Source organism: Erpetoichthys calabaricus, chromosome 2 (assembly GCF_900747795.2).
Source record: "Erpetoichthys calabaricus chromosome 2, fErpCal1.3, whole genome shotgun sequence".
Taxonomy (NCBI): Eukaryota; Metazoa; Chordata; class Cladistia; order Polypteriformes; family Polypteridae; genus Erpetoichthys; species Erpetoichthys calabaricus.
This window is the reverse complement of record NC_041395.2, coordinates 69,486,972-69,511,836: the sequence shown is the minus strand read 5'-3', so window position 1 is coordinate 69,511,836 and position 24,865 is coordinate 69,486,972. Positions and strand designations below refer to the sequence as shown.

At 37.5% G+C, this 24,865-nt stretch overlaps 1 protein-coding gene across 1 annotated transcript in view; it reads right to left on the bottom strand.

Annotated features, from left to right (window-relative positions):
- LOC114645279 (uncharacterized) overlaps positions 1-24,865 on the bottom strand; it is a 593,479-nt gene that overhangs the window by 248,451 nt on the left and 320,163 nt on the right. Inside the window, exon 8 of the mRNA XM_051922489.1 lies at positions 10,825-10,916. Within this exon, the coding sequence (XP_051778449.1) occupies positions 10,825-10,916 (92 nt within the window). The remainder of the gene's footprint in view (positions 1-10,824; positions 10,917-24,865) is intronic.

Below are 24,865 nucleotides of genomic sequence, written 5' to 3'. Positions count from 1 at the left end.
TGGGATAATCACGTTCAAGAAACAAATACAGCTTGATATTAGGTGTTGATGTGGATGATTTACTTTTTTGTTAGATTTAGACTATAAAATTACACAAATGGCTAGTTTTAAAGCATAACACAGACAATGTGCATCAGCTTCATTCTCATATTGTTTTATAGCTGTTTCTTTCATTATCAGAATGGCTTGTCCATAATGAACAGAATTTTAAAGTGTCGTGTCTCATAAGATTAAAATTGTTAACTTGCATTTTCCTGTTTGCTTGATGAGGACTTATTATTCATCCGCAGTAAAGTTCATTATGAAACAAGTGGGATGGCACAGTTACACATAATTGAAATAGATCATTGGGGTGGGTTAGCATATGGCTAAACATATTATAAAGCTTTTGGAGCTGCAAAATGAATAGCGTACTAAAAATAAAGAAAAAGGACCATAATTCAGAATAATGAGTGACAGATCAGTTCATTATATGCAGTAATATATCACATATGTCTAATAATGGACATTTGACAGAGCTGAGCAAACAAAACAGAACAAGATTTTTAAAACATTGGTGGGAAACCACAGTTCTGCAGAGTCACTCTCAAAGATAGATAGATAGATAGATAGATAGATAGATAGATAGATAGATAGATAGATAGATAGATAGATAGATAGATAGATAGATAGATCTTTGTTTGTCCCTAGGGGGAAATTGGGCTTTTCGAGAACCTCTGTAAATAAATAAATATATAGATAGATAAATGTACACACACAATATGGTATGTAGACACATCAAAATGACTAAAAAGGAAGAACATTTTAAAAAGAAAGAAAAGAAAACTTATGACGTGGCAATCACAGTCACAGCGAGGCATTATTCAGATGTATTGATGTTGGTATAAAGGACCCCGAATAGTGTTTCTTGAAACACTTTTGCTGAATAATAAAAAATCAATAATAAAAGCAGGCGTTGTTCTTAACTAAGAGTTAAAAGCATTCAATATTTTAGCTATTCTCTCAAAATAACTGGATAATTTGGTAAAAATAGTTAATACTAAGCATGTTTTTATTAAGTAATCCAAAAAAGGGAAATCAGTGAGGTAAAATGCCAAGTTATTATAATCTATTCTACTGATTTTTAAAGTGGCAGAATCATGGTAGCAAACTCAATAAATTTACTAGGTAAGTAACACAGACAATAAGTTCACAGGTATAGTTCATTTTGAGCAATATGAAGCCATGTACTTTTTAAAAACCAATTGCATTGATTTTAAAGATTGCTTTAAAATGAATAAGCTAAAACTCTCAAAGACATAAACTGCTGCATCGTATGTAGATTATCAGATAGTCCTTTAAGATCTAATATGAAGTAAATGCTCAAAGATAGTCTGGCACTCAAAAGGTTAGTAGAGATTCACCATGCTTAATTATTTGAGGACAATATAAATAATTAACTGAAAGATTCCAAACAAATTTTGTACTGTTCCTTATTAAGTAAATTTGATTTTTTTTCAGTTTTAAGTAAAACAAGTCATTCTTTTCACCATTGCTTTATGGTTGATGGATTAGGATTCTTCCAGGTGAACAATATAAGGCAACAAATTATCATGTGTGAGTGTAAGTTATCAGCATTGATTGTTCATTAAGAAGATGTTTCCCATCAGGTATTACTTCAAAAAGAGCTGTTAGAGGATTGGGGATTATTATGAATCCAAGAGTGTCTGATTGATAAATAAAGATTTAGGTCTAGGCACACGATATTTTCAAAACATGCAACCCAGTGAAGATGGTTGAAGTACGACTTCACTCACGATATGGACATCACAAACAAGGTACATTTTTGGGTAGTGTCAGCCTCGTGACAGATGTATGTGTATAGTTTGAACTGAAATAGGCCATGTTATGCAGAAACCAATCAGAAGCACATTTTGTCATCATCTACCTTTCTTTAACTATTTTAAAATTTAATTGGAAGGACCCATTCCCAAAATTGACAAAATCTAGGGCTGCACACTATTGGAAGCAATGGGACAGCATAGAGATACTACCCTTGTGAAGCTTTGTAATTTTTAAGAAAAAGGATAAAATGATGAAGGCAACAGTTAAGGATATCAGCCCTTAATAAACTTAAGAACAAATGCTGTTGGCTTCTTTTACATGAGCAGGTTATCCTCTATTAATAAAATAAATTGTTAGGTTGAAGGCATGATTAAAGCCAGAGGAGTGTTTTCTGGGAAGATTGACGTGCCAAATTCTAAGGTTAAGGTCTAAAATAATTACTGGGTCACATAAGACACATGAACTCTAAGGCAAGTAAACTGGTCGTAAAGGCTTCGAGAGATATGATACCTATGCAACTAGGTCAATACGTTTCTTGCTGAAAATATTTTCCCAAACAATCGCAGATGTATGTGTTTTGAAAAGTTAAAAAGTATGCAGAAGGAGAATAAGTTATTTTTAGGAATTTTCTCGGAAATATAAAACATTTACAAAAAATCAAATTTGCAAGTTATCAGCCTCATTTCATCAAGTTGAGACAGAATTTTATAACAGTAGATACCGTGTTTCCCCGAAAATAAGACTGGGTCTTATATTAATTTTTCCTCCAAAAGATGCACTAGGGCTTATTTTCAGGGGATACCTTACATTTATTCATGTACAACAATATATGTTTATCCAAATACAATCATGTAATCTTCTTCTGGAATATTGCCATAACTCTCCATATTCAAACCCCGAATTCTAGCCTGAATTTCTTGCTACTCCAGCCACTTTGCAGATCGATGTGCCTGCTTCGATGTTTGATGAATTGTTCCATGTGGTGAAGCAAAATGGCGACATACAAATGTATTCATGTTGATTTTATATTCAAGTGTCGCATATTCCCCAAACACATACCATCTTCTGTGCCGTCTTTTTTTTTAACCTTACAATATCATTAGAATATACAGCAGCGTATTTGAGCCACAGAGAAAAAAATTAGGGCATAATGAAAATGTCTATTTTGTGATTAAAGTGGAAATTTTGGCTTTAAACTCAAAATGTCCACTTTAACCGCGTAGTTTACTTTATCATTAAAGTAGACCATCATAAACATCATCTTAAAACCAACCCAGTTGATAATCACAACGCGCTTCTGGGGTTTCCTCCTGATGTGATAGCAGCAGCAAGCAGCAATAGATAGCCACACAGAAAACATTAAATTTATGATATTCCGGCTCTCTGCACATTTAGAATACTTAGATTTATACTTGATATCACTTTCACGATCAAATGCATTACAATATGTACTGTATGTTACATTTACAGGTAAATCGTTAACTTTGTTTAACACTAGAATTACCAGAGCCTACGAAAAAACTCGTAAATCCGTCCCACCTTAAATCGCATGTTAAAGCCGTTTGCACATCTCCGCCAGAGTCTTTTGTCATCTAAATGTGATGATAAACAAAAGCTACTAGCAGCCAGCTATTCCATCCCCCCACCGACTTAGTATGAACTCCTAGCTCATGCCTTGCCTTGATTTGATTATTTGGGATTGAAGTGGAGTTTTACAGTGGAAATAATTCGAGCGTTATTTGGAATACACGCATTTCACGTGTGTTCCGTTTCTACAGTATAGTAGGCTGTGCAAACACATTCTTAAAACAGAAACGTTTTTCATATTCTAATAGTAAATGACAAAATGTAGGCATAAACTATATAACGTATGAAGCCTGAAGTCCATATATCAAAGAAACACTTTCACAAAAGGTACAAATAAGAGAACACGTGCGCTTTTCTTCAAAAATATAAATACTGTTAATAGTTACACATATGGGGTGGCATGGTGGCAGAGTGGTAGCGCTGCTGTCTCGCAGGGAGTCACGTCCCTTGTGATCCCTGCCTGGAGTTTGTATGTTTTCCTGGTGGGTTTCCACAGTGGGCTCAGTTTTCCATCCAAAGACATGAAGGTTTGGGGATTTGGTGAAGCTACAATGACACTAGTGCATTTGTATGCTTGTGTTCACCTTGCGATGAGCTGATGCCCCGTCCAGGGATTTTGTTTCTGTCTTACATCCCTGAATTGATGTATGTAATCATTAAACATCCTTTTCAGAGATATTGTGGCAAGGTGTCCTTGGATTTTAATGGATGTTTCAGGCACACTCGTCACATTGTGTGAAGTATAAACCTGGCCTTAGGCTCCTTACTTTTCAGCTGACGATCTTGACTAGGGCTTATTTTTGGGGTAGGGCTTATATTACAGAGCAGCCTGAAAATCATGCTAGGGTTTATTTTCGGAGTAGGTCTTATTTTCGGGGAAACATGGTAAAATGTCTTCCTCTGTGCTAGGGTTTCACATTTCCTAGGAAAACATTTCCACTAGAAAGTTTAAATGGGAATCAAAAGAATTTTGAGGGCTTATAAAGCAATGTCAATTGATCTTTGGTCTGTAACTTTGAACTTGTAATCGACAGATTGATGGATAATGGTATTTAAAGGTTGCTTTTGTAGTTTTGTTCCTAGTTGATAAGCTACTGAATTGGGCATCTGCTCTGAGTAATCATCCTTGTACATATATATTTCAAGAGTTTGTAAAAGAAAATTCAAATATATTCCATTAACCTGCTGTAGACGTACAGTTTGGATTCAGTTGCTAAAGCTCAAGTGGCAGATTTTGCAAGGCAGCCCATTTTATTGCCTAAAAACAATTTTACAGCTTCAGAATTTGTTCACATTTTCATCCAAGAGTATTTTAGGTTACATGGGTTCCCTGAAAGTATTTTTTACAACTAGGGTTCTTTATTTATGTCTCGGTTTTGGATAGATATGCAAAGTAATGAGACAGAAAGAATTAATCATGGAAAATATCTTTGATGTTTCATGGAACAAGATTAGACCACTTGGACTGACTATTTAATATCTCCAGAAAGTCTGTCACCTGGAGCAACTACCAAAAATGCCTCCAATAGAAAGAGAGAAATTCCTCCTTAGTATAAACTTGGGAAAATGGACTCGCAACTCAGGATATCCTGAGGATATCTCTTTAACTTACTCTTTGCTTTTTGGACCCTATAAAATAATTAAAAAGATGGATCCTGTGGCTTTTTGGGCTTGTTTCAGAAGAGATTTGGAATACAAAATTCAGAAAATCATTGATTTCAAAAGTGAGGTGCCAGAGTTCAATACCCTTTTACTGGAAACATTATGGTCCTGAGAGAAAATCGTGGGTACCAGTATCTGATATTCAAGCATTTCATAATTCTCATTCCAGTAATGTTGAGCATGATTGTACATCTTTGGTCTAGCCTGATGATATTTGGTGATCTTACTTTAAGAGTTGGGTACTGTTGTGATTATCATTACTTTTACCTTTGCTACTTTTTTTCCTCATTATTTCTTTTCTGCGTTGTTTATTTAATTTTATTGTTATGGTAGTGTGGTAATTTTTTTTTGGATAATTCATAATGCAATTTTACAATATTTTTCAAGTTCCATGGCTAAGTTATTTGCCTGCCACTACGCCAAGTGTTTCTACGTAATTGATGTTAAGGCAATGCATAACATCATCACATGGTGACATACTTAAGCTGGGAAAATGGGCATTCAGTTCACCCTACCATTAGGAAAAATCCACAAAAGAATACTGCATGTGATTGAGTTTTTGGTTGGAGTTATTCTCATGAAAACTCTACTTTTTCTCTGACTTCAGTTCTCTTTTATCTCTTTAATTTTCTCCCTGGTTTTGTCTGACCTAACCTTGTTCTGACCAAGACATATTTTCCTTTTAAGGACACCCTTTGCTATTCTCCCGATCTTTCATTTTGGTGGAGACATTTACTAGTCTATTCCTAATAGATAGCATGCTGTGCTGGTCTGCTGGAAATGGAGCTTTGCGTGCTGAAGTATGCATCATTGTAACTTTACTATCTTTGTATTTGACTCTGCTATTATCAGTTTCTCATCCATGGCCTTTCTTATTTCTCAAATGTGTAAATATAATTTACAGTGTGCAAATATATATAAATATATGTCAGGAAAACCTTGGAGTAAACACAGCGCTTGACCACTACTTCTCAGCAGTTTATATCTATCAAAAAAAACGATGAGGCTATTTGCGGAACTTTCATGACCTACACTTTGACTGGAACTATTTCAGCTCTTTCAGATAATTGGATTGTCTAGGTATGTGGAAATTAGCTAATTCATTTTTGTGTTTTATTAGTTAAGGTTCCTGGGTTTTATCAATGAACAATGAAAAGGTGATAGAAAAAAATCAATATAATCAAGTATTGCAATATTTTTAATTGTCGTACATATATGCTCATTGCACTGAGGGAAACTGTTGTGATTTTATTATTTATTTTTCTGCATAGCCATGGGAACCTGTATGGTAGTGCTAACATTTGCAGTATACAATCTGTTGGAATGATAAAAGAATGCATGTTACTATTAATGGTTAACAAAGTAAATTCCTATTGATCAGGATGTCATGTAAAAGATAGAAAGTGCATTGTTGTTTAAACTCTGACAGACTGCATCCTAAAAATGTTAGCAGGTTTCTATAACAAAAGCTCTGCTCACATTTACATCATGCTTTTGAATTTCACAAAGATATGGAAAAGAAAGAGCTTAATAAGAAATGACAATGCGCAATCTGTAAGCAATGTCACATTAAAATTATTTACTAGAACTGTTTCCTCAGCTCCAGTTGACAGGAATGTGTGAAGGCTAATTTATAGTGAATTTAGAATTCATAAACTAATCTAATCAACGACAAAGCAGAGAAGCCAGAAATCTCAGCTGAATCTGCTCCATGCATTTGCACATATACAAACTCCTCATCTGGCATTGAGTGCTCCTGTGCTGAGCTGAGCGGCTAAAGTTCATTTTCACCTGAGCTGCAGCAAACATCTGAGAGCAAATAAGTATAAATGTACATTTGTATAATGCATTTCAATATTTGAAAATATGAAATATTAGAATGTCAATTATTGGTTAACAGCTCAACTACAAACAGAGGAGCACATTCACGAAAGGCTCACCCATTAAAAAGGTCAGATTTACGGACCAGTGTCTGTGTTACAGTATGTACAGTGACTTTATATTCCCTGCCTTACTGTAGAAAATACTCAGGTACTTTAAATCAATTAAATGTAGTATGGACTGTTTCTCTGACACAGATTGACATTTTTGCCTATTGGGATACAATTTCAACTTTAACTTTAGTGAAACAGAGCAAGTATAAACTGAAATATATCACAAAATTGAACCACAATACTTAATATATTGCAAAAAAAATTGAAATATTATCATATCATGACACACGTATTCAGATGATACCATTTAATGTAATCCTTGGTAATTTCCACAGCTAGAAAGGAGCTCTTGTCTTTATAGAGCAAGGGTACTCAACTCCAGTTCTGGAGGTCCACAGTGGCTGCAGGTTTTTGCTTTAACCAAATTTTTAAGTAGTTAGCTTGTTAGTTCTGATTCACAACCCTTAATTTCCTATTTTAGGAAATGTCCCAGTCATAATGCAGACTAGGTTGATAAAAATAAATAAATAAATAAATAATTAATTTCACTATCACGATATATATATGTAGTGACCAGTAGGGGGCATAACAGCACCTCAAACCCCAGACACAACCACAACAACACAAGTCCTGAGTTCAAATAAATGTTTTTTTATAATAAAGGACCTTAACAAAATGCTTCTTTGCACTAGTAAACACAAGCACAATTTTCTTTTTCTCTCTTTTCTTTCTCTTTCTACTCCTTCAGGTGAGCTTTGTCCATTTTCCACCCGACTCCAACTCGCCTGGATGAGGTCAAGCAGCTACTTTTATCTTAGACTTGGGGATCACAGATTTCTGCAGCACCTATGGAACCCAACAAGGCTGCCCCATGGGACTACAGTTCCCAGCATGCCTTCTGGGTTTTTGTACTGGTAGCATTGCTCAGGGATGCTGTCACTTAATGTATTGTTGGACCATGTACCCCTCATAAGTTGTCTCCCCTGTATTCCATCACATTGGCCTACAAGTGTGATATACAGTTTTTTTTTTTTTATCTTTTTTAGCATTCTTTTTCTTATATGCTGCATATTGCCAGCAGCATACACACTCTACTGAATGAATGAAAATGAATGCAATTAAAAGAAATGATCCCTAGTAATTTCAACCTAGTTTGCACTAACAAATATAACAATATTGCTACTCCTTTAAATTCAGTTTTCCTATCCTTTGTTCAAATTATTTATTCACATCTACTGTACAAGTGACAGATACTGGAGTAGTTATTAACTAGAAATCAGTCCACTTTTGAGAATCTCCTTTTCAATACCAAAAAAGACAAATGGAATAGATGCTTTATAGTTGATTATTCCTTTCATGTTTAAGTAAGTTCCTTCTAGTTTCAAAGATATTTTATTTAAATTACTGTTACTACTAATGCTACAATATTACTGCAGCCAAAAAGGTCCTGTATCAAAAACAGTGCCTTCTTTCATTCTTTTATTTGGCTTGAGGCAGGGGACATCATATCCTGATCTCAAACAGATTTATTTAAAGGGCTAGGCTGATGTGACTAATTTTGGACTCTTTTCCCTTCCCTACATCTGACCAAACTCAAGTAGTTTTCTTCAGGAGGTCCATTTGTCTATATTTATATATATAAAATCCCTATGTGCGTCCAGGTGTCCGTGTGTGGGTATCTTCTGGTGAAGTGCGCATGCGCGGGGCACGGTGCTATGCGCGATATTACTGTCAGAGAAAGTTAGAGGCGTTTTACGGAAATACTGCGAGAGGAAATTAAAGGTACACAATACAGTGACGCATATTATAGCCACATACAAGCCAGTATTACTGTCAGAGGAGATTAAAGGCATATTACCGACGCACACGCCTGTATTACCGCCAGAGAAAATTAAAGGTATATTACGGACGTATATTACGGACGTACAAGACGGTATCCTTCAATAAGGGCGTGCACAGGCATCCTTCAATAAGGGCGCGCACAAAAAGGCAAGCCTCAAAAGGACGACCTCAATTGGGCGCAGCGAATAAAGGCGCGCGTAAATAAAGATCTGCACCTGTTGCTCTTCACATATTTCAGAGCCATTTGAACTAAATTATCTACGCGCCCTTATTGAATAGAGCCGTACAAAACAGTATTACTGTCACAGAAAATTAAAGACACACAATACACGGCGGCAGCCCACGAAGAACGGTCAGCTCAGCAAGTAAACATCAACAAAAGAAAGGCTGAAAGAAAGAAAAATACGACCAACAAAAAGAATGAGGTCAAAGTCCCTTGCCATTTAATATAGACTGTTCCTACTAATGTTTATGCACTACTGTTCTAGCGCCCGTTATTATAACGGGCTAAATGACTAGTAAGTAGATAAAAGTCAATATCCGTCTGTTGGCAGATTTATAAGAACTGAGGTCCCGTGCACATAAAATACAGAGCACAAAATTTCCTGACATTAAATACTTCTAGTTTAAGAGTGGAGAAATCTCCATGGGTCAGAAAAGTATATATCCTTTACTAAAATATGAAAACTTCAGGGTTTTTGGATGATACAGTCACAGTTGTTGTTAACTTATCTAAAATGGGCATAAGCTTGAGTGAGCCACTATTAGGAGTTAACTTCAGTAGCCTACTCTTTTGACCCATTCTGTGTTGCTGCTTGACAGCACTTATACAATTATCATGTGCATACTGTGCTGCAGAGATTAAATATAAATGAAGAGGGACCTTGTCACACTTCAAGTCAAGTCAAGTTGGGGTGCATGCACTGGTACAGTGTGTTGCTGCACCCACTACTCAACGAAACAACTCGGGATCCCAGTTTGTAACCCTCCAGGCAGACACGCGGTCTAGTCCCACCCTCCGGAAATGACCCTCTATCTGCCACAGCCAGGTGTTACGTGGGCTACCCCTTGGTCGGGTCCAGCCACAAAGTCAAACCAACGGTACCCAAGGATTTTCTGGAGAGACACAGTACCAAAGGAGTCCAGTCTTCATCTCAGGTAACTGGTTAGCGTCCATTTCTCGCAACCATATAGCAAGACAGGAAGCACCAGGACTCTAAAGACTTGGACCTTCGTCCTTTTGCATAGGTATTGGGAGTGCCACACACCCCTTTCCTGCAACCTCATGACCCCTCATGCTCTCCCAATTCTTCTAATGGCTTTATAGGAAGAGTCACCAGAGACATGAATGTCTCTGCCAAAGTAAGTAAATCTCTCGACAAGGTCAACACTCTCTCTCCACAGACAGACATACTGCTGATGGCAGTGCCTAAGAGGTAATTAAAGGCCTAGATCTTGGTTTTTATCCAGGACACTCGCAAGTCCAGACACTCAGACTGCTCGCTCAGTCTCTCAAGCGCCCCGATCAGAGCCTCCATTGACTCCATGAAGATCACAGCATCGTCAGCAAAGTCAAGATTTGTGAACCTTTCTTCACCAAAAGATGCCCCACAGCCTCTGGACCCCACGACCGTGCCCAACACCCAGTCCATACAAGCATTGAACAGAGTAGGAGCAAGAACACACCCCTGACAAACCCTAGAATCAACTGGGAAAAACGCAGAGGTCCTGTCTCCACTCTGCACAGCACTCACAGTACTAGTGTACAGGCCAGCCATGATATCCAGCAACCTCGAGGGGATCCAGTGAACCCTCAGGATGTCCCATAGGGCAGCTCGATCATACTTCAGTCCTACTTAAAAAGACTAAAAGAAGCAGCACAATGCAAATCATGAAGACATGTAAAGGGAATAAAACATTGAAAATGTACTAAATTTGATTAGTTTAAAGGCAAAAAATAACAGTGCCACTGTACCTTCATTTCAGGAGGCACCTTTGTGTTTCTTCGGATTAAGTTTTTCTCTCTCACGCCAACTTCATTTTCGTCATCTTCGTCAGTGTCAAGTACTAAGTATGAAAAAAAAATGTCAAGAATAGAATTTTTTTTCTTACTCGTCAGCATTACTGAGAAGCATTAAACAATATTTTTTCCATTATACAAGTTCATCTTTAGGTATATTACTGTCGTCAATCAAAAAATTTAATTCTGCTTACTATCCCCTTACTATTTAGATACATTTATCTATATATATTATAAATTATGTCACAAATCTGCGGTGGGTTGGCACCCTGCCCAGGATTGGTTCCCTGCCTTGTGCCCTGTGTTGGCTGGGATTGGCTCCAGCAGACCCCCGTGACCCTGTGTTCGGATTCAGCGGGTTGGAAAATGGATGGATGGATTATGTCACAAATAGCATTGTCATTAGTTTTGTGCGATATAGCTATTGTTAGTGGCAAGACAATTTGGGAATATCTTAAGAAATCTGGTACTTGGAATGCATTTCAGGATGGGCTAATGGGAAATATGTAACTCTGTAGAAAAGTGATTTGTTAGCCATACTCACTGAGATTTGCTGAAATATCCAGTGACTTTTTATTCTTCTCAATTTATGTTATCTTTGATTATGCTTAAACAGCATTTGTATACCTGTAGATCAGCTGTCACTATATTTGGAACCTTTCTGAAAAAGTAACTACATATCATTGATGTTTACTCCTACTGTAAAGATACTACAAATATTGATCTTTCTTACAAAATCATTCAAAGATTGAAAGCTTTGAGGAATTTGAATATTTTAGGTTTTTTAGAAAGGCTAATGTAGGTATCTGCGGTGGGTTGGCACCCTGCCCAGGATTGTTTCCTGCCTTGTGCCCTGTGTTGGCTGGGATTGGCTCCAGCAGACCCCCGTGACCCTGTGTTCGGGTTCAGCGGGTTGGACAATGGATGGATGGATGGATAATGTAAGTATTAATACATCTGCTCACCTTCTGGCTTAGTAAGTGAATATTAATAAATAATAATAAAATCAGACATCGAAGACCAGTTGTTTTAATTATTCTCATCATTTTTTAAAAGTAAACAATTCATAACAAACAAAATTGCAGTTACAGGCATAAAGAAGGCTATTTGTTTCTTTTAATAAGATGTCTGCTCAGTTCTAAAAATTCAAGAGGTAATACATTTGAAGGATAAATTGCTTTGTCAAAAGAACTCTTCAATGATAAGCCAAGTGAAATTGTTGAACACTTCGTGTTTACCTTTACAGACCTCTCTCAATTAAAGACTTGCAACTGCACATTCCTCTCAAAGGGTGCAGGGAAAAGGTACATTCTCATGTAAACTTAATAAAAAACATTTGAAGTTGTTAAGCTACAATACATCAAAATGAATCTCTCTGTCATTATTCATGTTTGAGTATCAAAAAAGTCCTTGAAATCTATGTAAAGCATACTGAAAGTAATGATGACAAAAGGTAAACATTGGTAGAATCAATCTTGTGTCTCTTTGCAGCTCATGGGTGGGTGGTGATCTACCATCAGGGTCACCTGGGTGTACACTTTGGCATAACCGAGAAAAAAGTAACGCGGATGTTGTACTGAATTCATCCCACACCATCCCACCCTCGCTTGCCATGCGTGCACATCATCCAAGTCAGCAGGTATTATTTTATCATTCTTAAGGTAAATAGGTAAGTGCTATTGATTAATTCTGTCATATGTTAAGAGAGTCTATAGCAATCGTAACATCACATTTATTCATATTTTGCAGGTTACTACATTGAGCACTGGGTAATATTTTTCAACAGTTAGGATGTTAATATCACCGTTGCCAAAATATTCCCCCCTTAACTCCAGACTGGAACATTAGAATCACATTCAGATTTCATCTGCTGTCACTAATGGACCTGTAGACTATTTCCTAGAAATTTCACTCCTACCTAAAAGTAGCTGGGTTGCAGCTGTAGTCACAAAATTTCTAATGCCTTGCCCCCTCTCAAAAGCATCAGCATTTTTTGTTTCAGTAGTACTTCAAGCTCTTCCACACAATACATGTTCCTGGTTACTCATGCATTATATTGCCAACCCTTGATCTAATGTACAAGTGTCCACTGGCTTAAAATTCTCCCCACCCCTCCCTGCTTGTTTTATTTTTATATGTAGTGTTCATACTGTAGAGTGTGAATATATTCATGTGACACCCTGGAGCCTGTGGGGGTTTTAATCTGTAAATGGTGTAACTCATTTTCTCAATTATGTAGATAATAAAAAAAAGAGTTAATACTTCTCATTCATTATGCACCCAGTTTTTGCTAATAACCAAATCAATCCAACAGTCACTAAAGTGTATAAAATACCCAGTCACAGGCTGGATAATATTTGCAAAGAATGGCTTATCACAGCACAAACTTGACAGTAGAGCAAATAGTGTGAGAGATCTCAGATCAAATCAGGAGAACACTTGCAAGATACCTCCATGACAATTTGAAATAATACAATATGGAGGAAATTAGCATCATCCTTTGTTGCACATTGTTCAAACCAGTGGACGGATGATTTATTTATTAATTAGAGACACCGACTCTGCGTCTTTTTAATAAAGATTAATCATGGTTAAATGTGTGTTGATCTGTATTTTTCTGTTTCTTATATTATGCAATATAATATTTCCCTGCATCATTTGTCTTGTTCTGTGGTCATGAGTTAAATATATTTGATTCAGCCTGTCTGATGCGTGCATAATTTGTTATGTAACACTACCTACTGTACTGAGTCCATTAAACCTGCTCACAAGGTGGTCTACATTGGTATGAAACTTTATTCCCCTTCTCCTACTTCAAAAAGCACACTGCAACTGCTCTTAGACTTAGTCTTGATCTGCTGCTAGTCTGCAGCCCTGAAGCAGACTACAACATCAATAAACCCCAAAGTTAGTCTTTTTAGCGTAAATACATACTAAGACCAGACCAGCACAGCAGCATCCAAAGGTCAGAGCACACTTCAACCGAACGATAAAGGTTAGAATCCAAAGGATCAAGATAGAAAAGAGAACTGCTGTGCAAAGAGTGAAGGTCAGAAGCTGGAATAAATACATCAGCAAATATAACTAAAGGGGTTCAGATAATTTCTAGATATCTGCAGTTACAATACACTTCACATGGGACTAATTACCAAAGATATTTCAATGGATATTGCTATGGGTGTGGTATAAAAATAAAAATTAAAGATACCATGCAATCAACGCAGAGATAAAAATTACAGGATAGACTGAGTTGTGATGCAGGATCTACAAAATCATAAATTGAAAAAAGAGGAATCAGAAAGTACAGGTATGGATAGAGTAGATTACAGAATCAAAAGAGATTACATTCAGCTTGAACTTGAACGTAAATTTTCAACTTTATTGCCAGGAAAAGTAGTTGCTAGGAAATTCCCTTGGTGTTACAGTCATACATGACAAAAATATATACATTTAACTGCACAATATACAATATGGCACTATGACAGCATTTTATACAGTACAGTAGTAGTGAATGTTAATATACTGCAAAAAATATAACAGAATATACAACTGAGATTACTGTCAAAAACTAAGCTTGCATTTAAGAAAGCAGTGAAACTTCTGCTTATTAAAACTGTAAGTAAGGAAACTTCAAGCACTTCAAGAGTGGTCTGAGTACAAAAAATGAACAGAGTGACAAAAAGTGTACTGCTAAAGTGGAAATAAATAGCAGAAGGGTAGTGAGTGCTGCTTTATTAATAACAAATGCTGTAAATGTGGAAAAAGGGATACATAAAGAAAAGTGGAAATTGAAGGATTTCAGACCAGAGGCTAGAAAGTAAAAGTACAAGTAAGAATGTATCATAATCAGCTACATAGAGATCTTACAGGTAACAAATGTTTAAAATATATAAAAACTTGAAAGGGAGATTCCCAAAATAGCATCTCTTACTTGTAAGCCTGTTGGCAAATTAGATACCAGTAGCATAGCAGCTGTAAATAAATAAAATTTATACTAAACTCTGCCGTGTGCCAAAAATAATTAACCATTAATTACTCATGGTATGACTAATGCAAGAAGTTGTGCCCTCTGTCTTCTCCATTAGGAACTTCAAACCCTTTTTGATGAAACATTTCAAAATTGTTTACTAATGAGAAAACTCTTATGTCAGAAGATGACTTATCTTTAGCACATTGCAAAAACTACAATAGAGACCTGATTGACATGACTGAGTCCATGCACCCTACTGCTGGGAAAAAGTTTTGTCTCCAGAGAAATATAATTAAGCTCTTAACTGAGTGAAAGTAGACCACCATTTATTGCAACAGCTTCCACTTCCAGCATTGAGTTATAGCTTCCTTCCGGGAATAGAGGGAAGAAAGAAGGCGGACCTTCCTGAAATGACCTAGGCTGACAGAGAAGCCATGCTAGAAGTAAGCCTTGAGAGAAAATCCCAAGTGTGTGTCCTGTGGCCTTAACAGAAGGGACAGGCATGTTCTGATGCCTACAGTAACATCAGAGTATTATTACTAATCAAAAAACGACATATCTAACCTAAATAATTTTTTTTATTTTTAATCAATAATTACAAATCACATTGAATAATCAAATCCTGCTGGTTTATTCATTGATGGGACTATTTTAAAGGGAGTAGTAACATTTCTACCTAGAATCTTCTTCTCTCAAACCATACCAGAGAGGTAAATTTAACCTGCAGAAACTCTACTGGACTGAGTTCTTCTCCTAATATGCCTATGGACTTTTCCAAAACTTATGTTTTTGCCTTGACTGTAAAATTGCACCTTTACCAGTTGCACCAGGCCATTTTACTTCTTCACATCTAAAGGTGTGCATCCTGAACACTGTTTTGTGAGGAACATTTCTTCCACCTCCGCTGCTGTAGGAAAAACCCAGAAGTGCTTAAATGCATTCTCACATTTCCATGGGGGTTTTGGACACTTCTTCAACTTTTTTGGGGTACAAATCATAGCTATGCTAGCCAACAGACCTGAGGCACCTAACAACACCTACATTGGATATGGATATCATGACTTTATGTGGCTGCCTTCAGACTGGTGTGTTACCTTGCCCATTTGTTACTTGATATGACTGTTTATTCAGGCCCTGTTGCACATTCTGTTCAGGTTAAACACTCTTCCATCTTAGTTTGTCAGATAACTCCTATATGTGATGGCCTGTGGTATAGAGCAATTTTTCTGCCTTACATTTCTGGGCCTGCTGCTGGAGCACACATACATGAAATGGTCAATGCACTACTACTCGTGGCTAATGTCGTTTGTGAGGCCCTTCAAGAATTGTGACTCTGCAAAATCATATGGCCCTGGAAATTCTTTTGGCAGCCCAGGGATGCACCTGCAAGGTGATATGACAGAAATGTTACTCCTTCATTCTGGACACTTCTCACGATATATCTGATCTGGCCAATATGATATTTTATGAGGCTGAGCCAGTTTTTACTCCCAGATGGACACTAGAATGGAATACTGACTGGTTTAATAAAACTCTTTCTTTTTGCCTAATCTGATTAAAAGTAGCTTCTGTTGATCTAATGTTTGTTATTATCATTCCATCATGCTACTGTATTTTTAAATGTACTATGCGAGTCTTTATGCCACGTTTCATCCTAATCATAGTAGGCACCTCTGTTCTCCCTCTTAATATTGGTTATGTTGTCCTGCAACTTGAACTGCCTTACACTAATGTAGTCCTACCTGAATCAGTTGCTTGAAGTAAATGATGTGATTATTATTGTTCTAGAGGAACAAAATGGTTAGGTGCTGAAAGTACATTTTTACTGATAAACATGATTTTCACTATTTGATTATATACTAATTATATTCAATAACGTCTGTCTTTGTTGGCAGTTAGCTTTTGATTTTAGCACTCTTGTAAACCATTTTAATTAAAGCCTGTTGATCTGTGACCCAGTCACGCTGCTACTTCTCTGCAAGGACTAGTGTGAATTGATAAGAAAACAAGTACAATCTAGTATAGCAGATTCCTGACTCCAAAGGTCCTGTTTATCAGTAATTAGCAAGGGCATGACAAATTAAACTAGTCATGCACTTTTGTAATTGACAAGTGTATTTAAGAAGTGTTACCACCATCTGTAAGTCAGTCATATCTTTCAGTGTACCGAGTAGCTCCACTTATGTGTCAATAAAGGTATTCTCATCCTGAACTGGCTTTGTGATTTAACTTTTACACAATACATGGTCAAGTTTTAGGTACATTTAAACATTATACAGGTGCTGGTCATAAAATTAGAATATCATGACAAAGTTGATTAATTTCAGTAATTCCATTCAAAAAGTGAAACTTGTATATTAGATTCATTCATTACACACAGACCGATGTATTTCAAATGTTTATTTCTTTTAATGTTGATGATTATAACTGACAACTAATGAAAGTCCCAAATTCAGTATCTCGGAAAATTTGAATATTGTGAAAAGGGTCAATACTGAAGACACCTGGTGCCACACTCTAATCAGCTAATTAACTCAAAACACCTGCAAAAGCCTTTAAATGGTCTCTCAGTCTAGTTCTGTAGGCTACACAATCATGGGGAAGACTGCTGACTTGACAGTTGTCCAAAAGACGACCATTGACACCTTGCACAAGGAGGGCAAGACACAAAAGGTCACTGCTAAAGAGGCTGGCTGTTCACAGAGCTCTGTGTCCAAGCACATTAATAGAGAGGCGAAGGGAAGGACAAGATGTGGTAGAAAAAAGTGTACAAACAATAGGGATAACTGCACCTTGGAGAGGATTGTGAAACAAAACACATTCACAAATGTGGGGGAGATTCACAAAGAGTGGACTGCAGCTGGAGTCAGTGCTTCAAGAACCACCACGCACAGACGTATGCAAGACATGGGTTTCTGCTGTCGCATTCCTTGTGTCAAGCCACTCTTGAACAAGAGACAGCGTCAGAAGCGTCTCGCCTGGGCTAAAGACAAAACGGACTGGACTGCTGCTGAGTGGTCCAAAGTTATGTTCTCTGATGAAAGTAAATTTTGCATTTCCTTTGGAAATCAAGGTCCCAGAGTCTGGAGGAAGAGAGGAGAGGCACAGAATCCATGTTGCGTGAGGTCCAGTGTAAAGATTCCACAGTCAGTGATGGTTTGGGGTGCCATGTCATCTGCTGGTATTGATCCATTGTGTTTTCTGAGGTCCAAGGTCAACGCAGACATCTACCAGGAAGTTTTAGAGCACTTCATGCTTCCTGCTGCTGGCAAACTTTATGGAGATGCAGATTTCATTTTCCAACAGGACCTGGCACCTGCACACAATGCCAAAGCTCTGTTCTTGATTGGCTAGCAAACTCGCCTGACCTTAACCCCATAGAAAATCTATGGGGTATTGTGAAGAGGAAGATGCAATACGCCATACGCAACAATTCAGAAGAGCAGAAGGCCACTATCAGAGCAACATGGGCTCTCATAACACCTGAGTAGTGCCACAGACTGATCGACTCCATGCCACACCGCATTGCTGCAGTAATCCAGGCCAAAGGAGCCCCAACTAAATATTGAGTGCTGTACATGCTCATACTTTTCATGTTCATACCTTTCAGTTGGCCAACATTTCTAAAAATCCTTTTTTTCCATTGGTCTTAATTGATACTCTAATTTTCCGAGATACTGAATTTGGGACTTTCATTAGTTGTCAGTTATAATCATCAACATTAAAAGAAAAACATTTGAAATACATCAGTCTGTGTGTAATGAATGAATCTAATATACAAGTTTCACGTTTTGAATGGAATTACTGAAATAAAACAACTTTGTCATGATATTCTAATTATATGACCAGCACCTGTATAATAGGAGTGAATCTCTATTTATACTCATAACATGCTCTCATTTTCAGAGATTGAATTCAGAGAGATGTGCACCATTGAGATTCTAAGAAAATGTGTCCTGTAGTTGCTACAAACTAAGTGGTATGGGAAAAAATAAAATTGAGTCCAAGAAGGTAAAAGTTATTCACCCAGACATACAGCCCCTAACTTAAACCTAAACTAGTGCTCGACACCCAACAGTATTTCTTTGAACATCCTTTTCATACTGGAAATGAAATGATCATCATGAACAACTCAACTTTTTGAATGTCAGAATTTTCTAGCAATGAAAACAAACACTTCAAGAAACACAGAGCCAGCATCTGTGATGTTCCTAATACATTGTATATTCTTGGCAATGCAAGGCAATAACGCTATTAATTGCATTTTATTCCTACCAGAATTTAAGGTAGCTGCACCACTGTGATGATTATGACAAAAAGACACAGTCTATAGTTGACAGTATTCCTTGAGCTGTTGATTTTCTGTCCTTACTTTATTCTGTTGTTTTCTTTGTTTGTTTCTTTTTTGTTTATTTTAACTAGACCAGTCTAATTAATATATTGTATTAATGTGTTACTCAGTGTCGAACTTTACAATATTTTAGTGCCATCTTGCAATGAAACTATTTGTAATTATTATTAATTTGTATTTGATCTTTTCATTCTCTACTCCATAAGTTAACAGATGTTATAAATACAGAGCTTTAAGATTCATTAGAATTCTAAGAAAATGATGAGATAGAAAATAAGAAAATCCGGGAATAGCATTTCAGGGAACACACAAAAGAATAGTGGTGAAACAAATCAAGCCAGAAAGACCATAATTGATAGAGCAAGTCAAACAAAACAAAGACTCAAAAATCAAGGTCAAAATAAATGTAACAAAAGAAGCCCTATCCAATACTAATACCACATTCTTATGTATAACCAAACTACTAGTTTGAAGTTTATTTTTTTATTTAAATTTGAAAAAATCAAAAACAAAGCTATCTGCACCTACCATGTTTTATAGGCATGGTGCTGTGAAGTCAGTTGTCAAGCCGATGTGGTTCATATGACTAGCAACTTTGCATGGGTAGGCAAACAACATAGTAATGTTTGTGTGGAAAATAAAATAGCACAGGTAAAGACTAACGCTTCAATTTCAAAATAATCTCAATACACATAACAGACGTAAATCCAAATATTGACTGTTATGACAGAACCTAAAATTAGAATCTATTAACAACTCACAGCGAAAACAGGCTTTCTATAATATATCTACAAATAATGTTAAATAGACCCTTGTTTTGTTAGGAATCTGGATTTCTGGCCTCCAGCAGTCTTGACTGATTCATTTTTGGAATGGTTTTTCTTGTTATTTATGACTAGGGGGCTCCGCCCCCTGCTCGCTTCGCTCGCCAACCCCTGGCGTTGGGGCATGACAAAGAGTGAGATGTATGAATTAGATATAGAATAGTGTGCAGGTGTGGATGATGCATATAGAAAGCAAAAAATAGAGTGTTTGGCACAGAGTAATGGTTTATTGGAATATTTCTTTGTACACAACATTAGTAGTAAAGATGGTGTCCTGTCCTTGAATGAGTCTTCCTTGGCATGGAGCATTTATAACTTTAACTTTAACATCAGATGAACGTCGAACACGTGAGAAGGCAACATAAAGTTGTCCATGTCCAAAAATGGGCTCAGAGAGGTAGATGCCAACCTTGTCCATGGTTTGTCCTTGTGATTTGTTGATGGTCATGGCAAATGGAGGTTTAATGGGGAAGTGTCGGCGTTTCAATGTAAAAGGTAATTCTAGGTCAGAACTCGTAAGGTCAATTCTAGGAATGAGAACAGTATTGTTAGCATGTGATCCTGTAAGAACTGTCGCTTGAATAACATTGTGTGTCATGGTGTTGACAACTAAACGTGTGCCATTGCATAAAACCTGTTTAGTGTTAAGGTTTCTTAATAGCATGATTGTTCCGTTTTTAAGGTTAAGATTGTGTTGTGGTAATCTGGCTGGGTTAATAGTGTTCAAATATTCTAAGGGGAAATTTAGATGTTCATTGTCATCATCAGAGTCAACTTTGTCAGAGCTTAGAAAGAGCCTAATTCTCCTCTTATAAGTCAGTGGGAAACCGATGTTTTATATTATTTGAAATTGGAAAAAATCTAATTTTCAGTTAGAGGATCTGTACAAAATTTTTTCAAAACATGGCAGGATTTAATCAATATTATTTTAGAATAAGAGAAATAACTATTATTGCATTTAACTCCCTTCTCCATCTCTTATTTATATAGATATTTACTTCTCCCCTTCTTTTGTCTAATGTTGCCTTATTAAAAAGCTTAAAGAAATTTTCCTTTAGCTAAGCTCTCCTTCTCAGGGGTGGGGTTTGATTTGTTTTCAAATTTGTTGGGTTATAAATTGATCTGTTTGTATGGAATGATTACAATGAAAATTAATAAAATAACAATAATATAGAAAGAGCCGTGCCTCTCCAGGAAGTAATGAAATGACCTGGTTATTAATGTGATCAACATTAATATTTTTTGTACACTATATAGTGCGTTGTGTTAAAAGGGGCATTTGGTCTAATGAGACCACTGTTCCAAATATCTCCGTAAGTAAGTCGTCGCAGATGAAGGGTTGAGGAATTGTAATAATATCTGGGTGAAGTCCATCTGTATTGGTGAGTGAACAATGTTCTAGTTGTAATAACCAATTGTTATATTCGTGATCTGGAAATCGCATGTTTTGTACCAAGTGTATCTTTAGAAAGCAAAGCCAATTGTTCGCGTAACATTTTCTGTTCCGCGGTTTTAGAAGCGCGCCGAGTTGAATTTTTTTGTTTGATGCGGGTTCGTGTTTGTGGTCCCGTTACTCGAGCCGTCTAGTTTTGTATCCGTGATTGTGAATTGATGACTTGTTTGATCTTTATCGTTAGGAATATGGATAAGTAATAAGTAGGATCGAACTCACTGTTAATATGCGGACTGTTCGTTTCTTCGTATTATCACCAATTAGGTCTCGCGCCTGTATATGTATTGTAGTTCGGTCTCGTGTTGTTTATATGACGTCGTCGCGTATTTTAAGGTGGACTGAATAATATCTCAGCGAATGGCTTTTGGAGCAATAGGTAAGCACTGTCTAAAATCTACTCCTAATAAAAGTACCTTCACTCCAAAGGGAATATTATTATTCATCAACGCAATGCCAATTGTCCACGTATTTTAAGGTGGACTGAACAATAGCTGAGCGCATTGTAAGTGGAGTAATAGTTAAGTACTGTATAAAATCTCCTCCTAATAAAAGTACCTTTCCCGCAAAGGGAATATTATTATTCATCAACGTTTGTAGAAGTGTATCAATGGTGTTGAGTAAGTGACTGGATGCCATTGTACATTCATCTATAATTAATAGTGTGGCAAGACGGATGTCATGTGCATTGTTACTGTGCATTGTCATAGTGGATACCGATGTTTCTGTGATTGGGCCCGGTATTTGGAATAAGGAGTGACATGTGTTTTTGGAGCCGAGACATTTTTTCTTCCGCGGTTTCAGAAGCGCTTTGTAGGTGCCGACGTGATTTGTGCATATTTGCGTTCTTGATTTTTTTCAGGGTGCACTGTTCCAATGCGATGTAATATTTGTCCACATACGCGAAAGCAGTATGGGCCATTGCCTTTTGGTGACCTGATATTTACTCCGGTAGATGCAAAATCAAATGAACTATTGTAGGATGTAATGCAGATGCGCCGCCGTGTATTTTGTTGTTTTATGCGGGTTCGTGTGTTTGGTCCCGTTATCCGAGCCGAATCGTTTTGTACCCGTGAGCGTGTATTCATGACTTGTTTGTTCCTCAGCATGCGAAATATGGATAAGTAATAAGGAGGATCGCACTCACTGTTAATATGGAGCCTTTTCTGCAGTTGAACGGTTAATAGTGGTTTATTGTAAGGAGATCCACCTATGCTGCCTAGTGTGAAGGTGTTGAGATGACGTATGTTTAATATGGACGGTTCCTTTAGAAATGGGGCTTTGGGTGTCACTTCTTATTGATGTTAGTGTGTTTGTGGGTCTGATTTGTCGTTGTTGTGAACGTTTCGTGTGCCATGTCTCGTCTCTAATGGGCCTGGCGTGGCGGTCACGGCTTCTTTTTTTTGGTGCGTTAGGAGCTTGTTAAATCCTCCTGTTTGTGTGGGTCCCGTTTCGTGTGCAATGGAATTCGTGACGCGCTGTGTGCTTTTGCGGCGTCTGAGCGGGTGGGGGGATTGGTGGGGCGCGAGCGTCTTCTTTCTTTTTGTGTGCCAGGGGCTTGTTGAATCCTCCTCTTTGTGTGTGTCCCGTCCGTTGCTTGTAGGGTGGGTGGGGTGGTTTTGGGTTCTTTTTTTTTGTGTGCCAGGGGCTTGTTGAATCGTCCTCTTTGTGTGTGTCCTGTCCGGTGCCTGTAGGGGGGGGGCGGTGGCTTGCAGGTGGGCGCGAGCGGCTTCTTTTTTTTTTGTGTGCTAGTTTCGTGTGCAATGGGTTTCGTGCGTCGCCTCATTTCTTTGACTCCTTTTTTCTGTGCTCACTCCTTTTTTCTGTGGTTGCGGCCGCCTCTCGCGGAGCCACATTTCTTGGGGCGCCTGCGCAGTACGTCTTTTTGCGGCTACGGCCCATGGCTGGATGTCCCTGCGTCCATCCGGTTTAGCATTCTCGGTTAGTAATATGGATTTTTAACATTATTCCGGCAATTCCATTTTGTGTTTTGCTTTTTTGATGGTCACTGCCATTTTCTGAGCATACCTATGCCTATTACCGGCCACATAACATTAAGATCACATACCATATTGCCATTAAATACCACCTATATAAGATAGTGCTATTCTGAGTATCCAATATTCAGCATAAGTGAAAAACCTTTTCCTTTGCATGCTTCATAGAACTTGTTATTATTAGTTGATTCATTGTTATTGCTGCTAGGTTTTTAACTATTGCTTTGCCTTTTTAATGAAAGCTTTTTTCTCTACACTTAGGTTTTCATGTTTGTTAGTTTGCCCTTAATTTTATCTTGAGCTCTCCTAGTTGCACCTAAGGGGTAAGGGTTCCTGACATTGTAGCTGAGGGACTGAGACCCTCACTGTGACATTAGTGGATACTACTGCTGTTCCTCTTTCTCTCTCTCTCTCCCTCTCTCATATCTGTGGAATTCATTTTGTGTACTTTTTCATATTATTTTTAGTACACTGAACTCCTGCGGTGGGTTGGCACCCTGCCCGGGATTGGTTCCTGCCTTGTGCCCTGTGTTGGCTGGGATTGGCTCCAGCAGACCCCCGTGACCCTGTGTTCGGATTCAGCGGGTTGGAAAATGGATGGATGGATGTTTTTTATAAGTGTGCCTCCCATATGTCTATATGTGTCGGGCTAAGTGCTGGTACACTGAACTCTGGCTTTGTTTATGATTTAAGATTGTTTGCTCTGTTTGCTTTTAGTCTTCACTTTTGTTTTTTGACTTTGTTATCTTGAAATTACACAAAAAAATAAAATATAACGGAAAATGGTTTTCATCATTTAGGCCAGGAATTTTTGCAGTTCCCCTCTCTCTTTTTGTAATCTTCTTTTCTTTTTAGCCTTTAGCCCTCTATGGTCTGTGTAGGCCACAAGTCTGTCTCTTGAGTTTGGGGTAAGGCTGATTTTGTACTTCTAGGCCTCAATGGATCACTAAGGCCAAGTTTTTGAGTAAATCCTAGATTCTGAGTTTTGTGGAGAACAGCAACATAAGCAACTACATATGAAATACATTGCACAGATCACAAAAGGAAAAAGAGAGAGATTTAAAGCAGACATACAAACGAAAAGCAATTAATTTCTGATACCTCTTTCTCCATTACAAGTTTGCCAGGTATAATACTAGAAACAACCCTGGAGGGCACATCAATCAGTCCTTACGTGCCCCACACCTGGCCAGTTTAAAGAAGTCATTTTAATTGATATATACAGTACATGTGTCAGATAAAGGAGTATATGAAGGGCATGGAGAATACCAGAGAATGTGTAAACTTCATGGAGAGAGTAAAGTACTGAAAGTTGAACTCAAAACAGTGTGTGACTGTACTGACCAGAAAAGGAAGGCTATATTAATTTCAGCACAGTCCATCCATCATCCAACCCGCTATGTC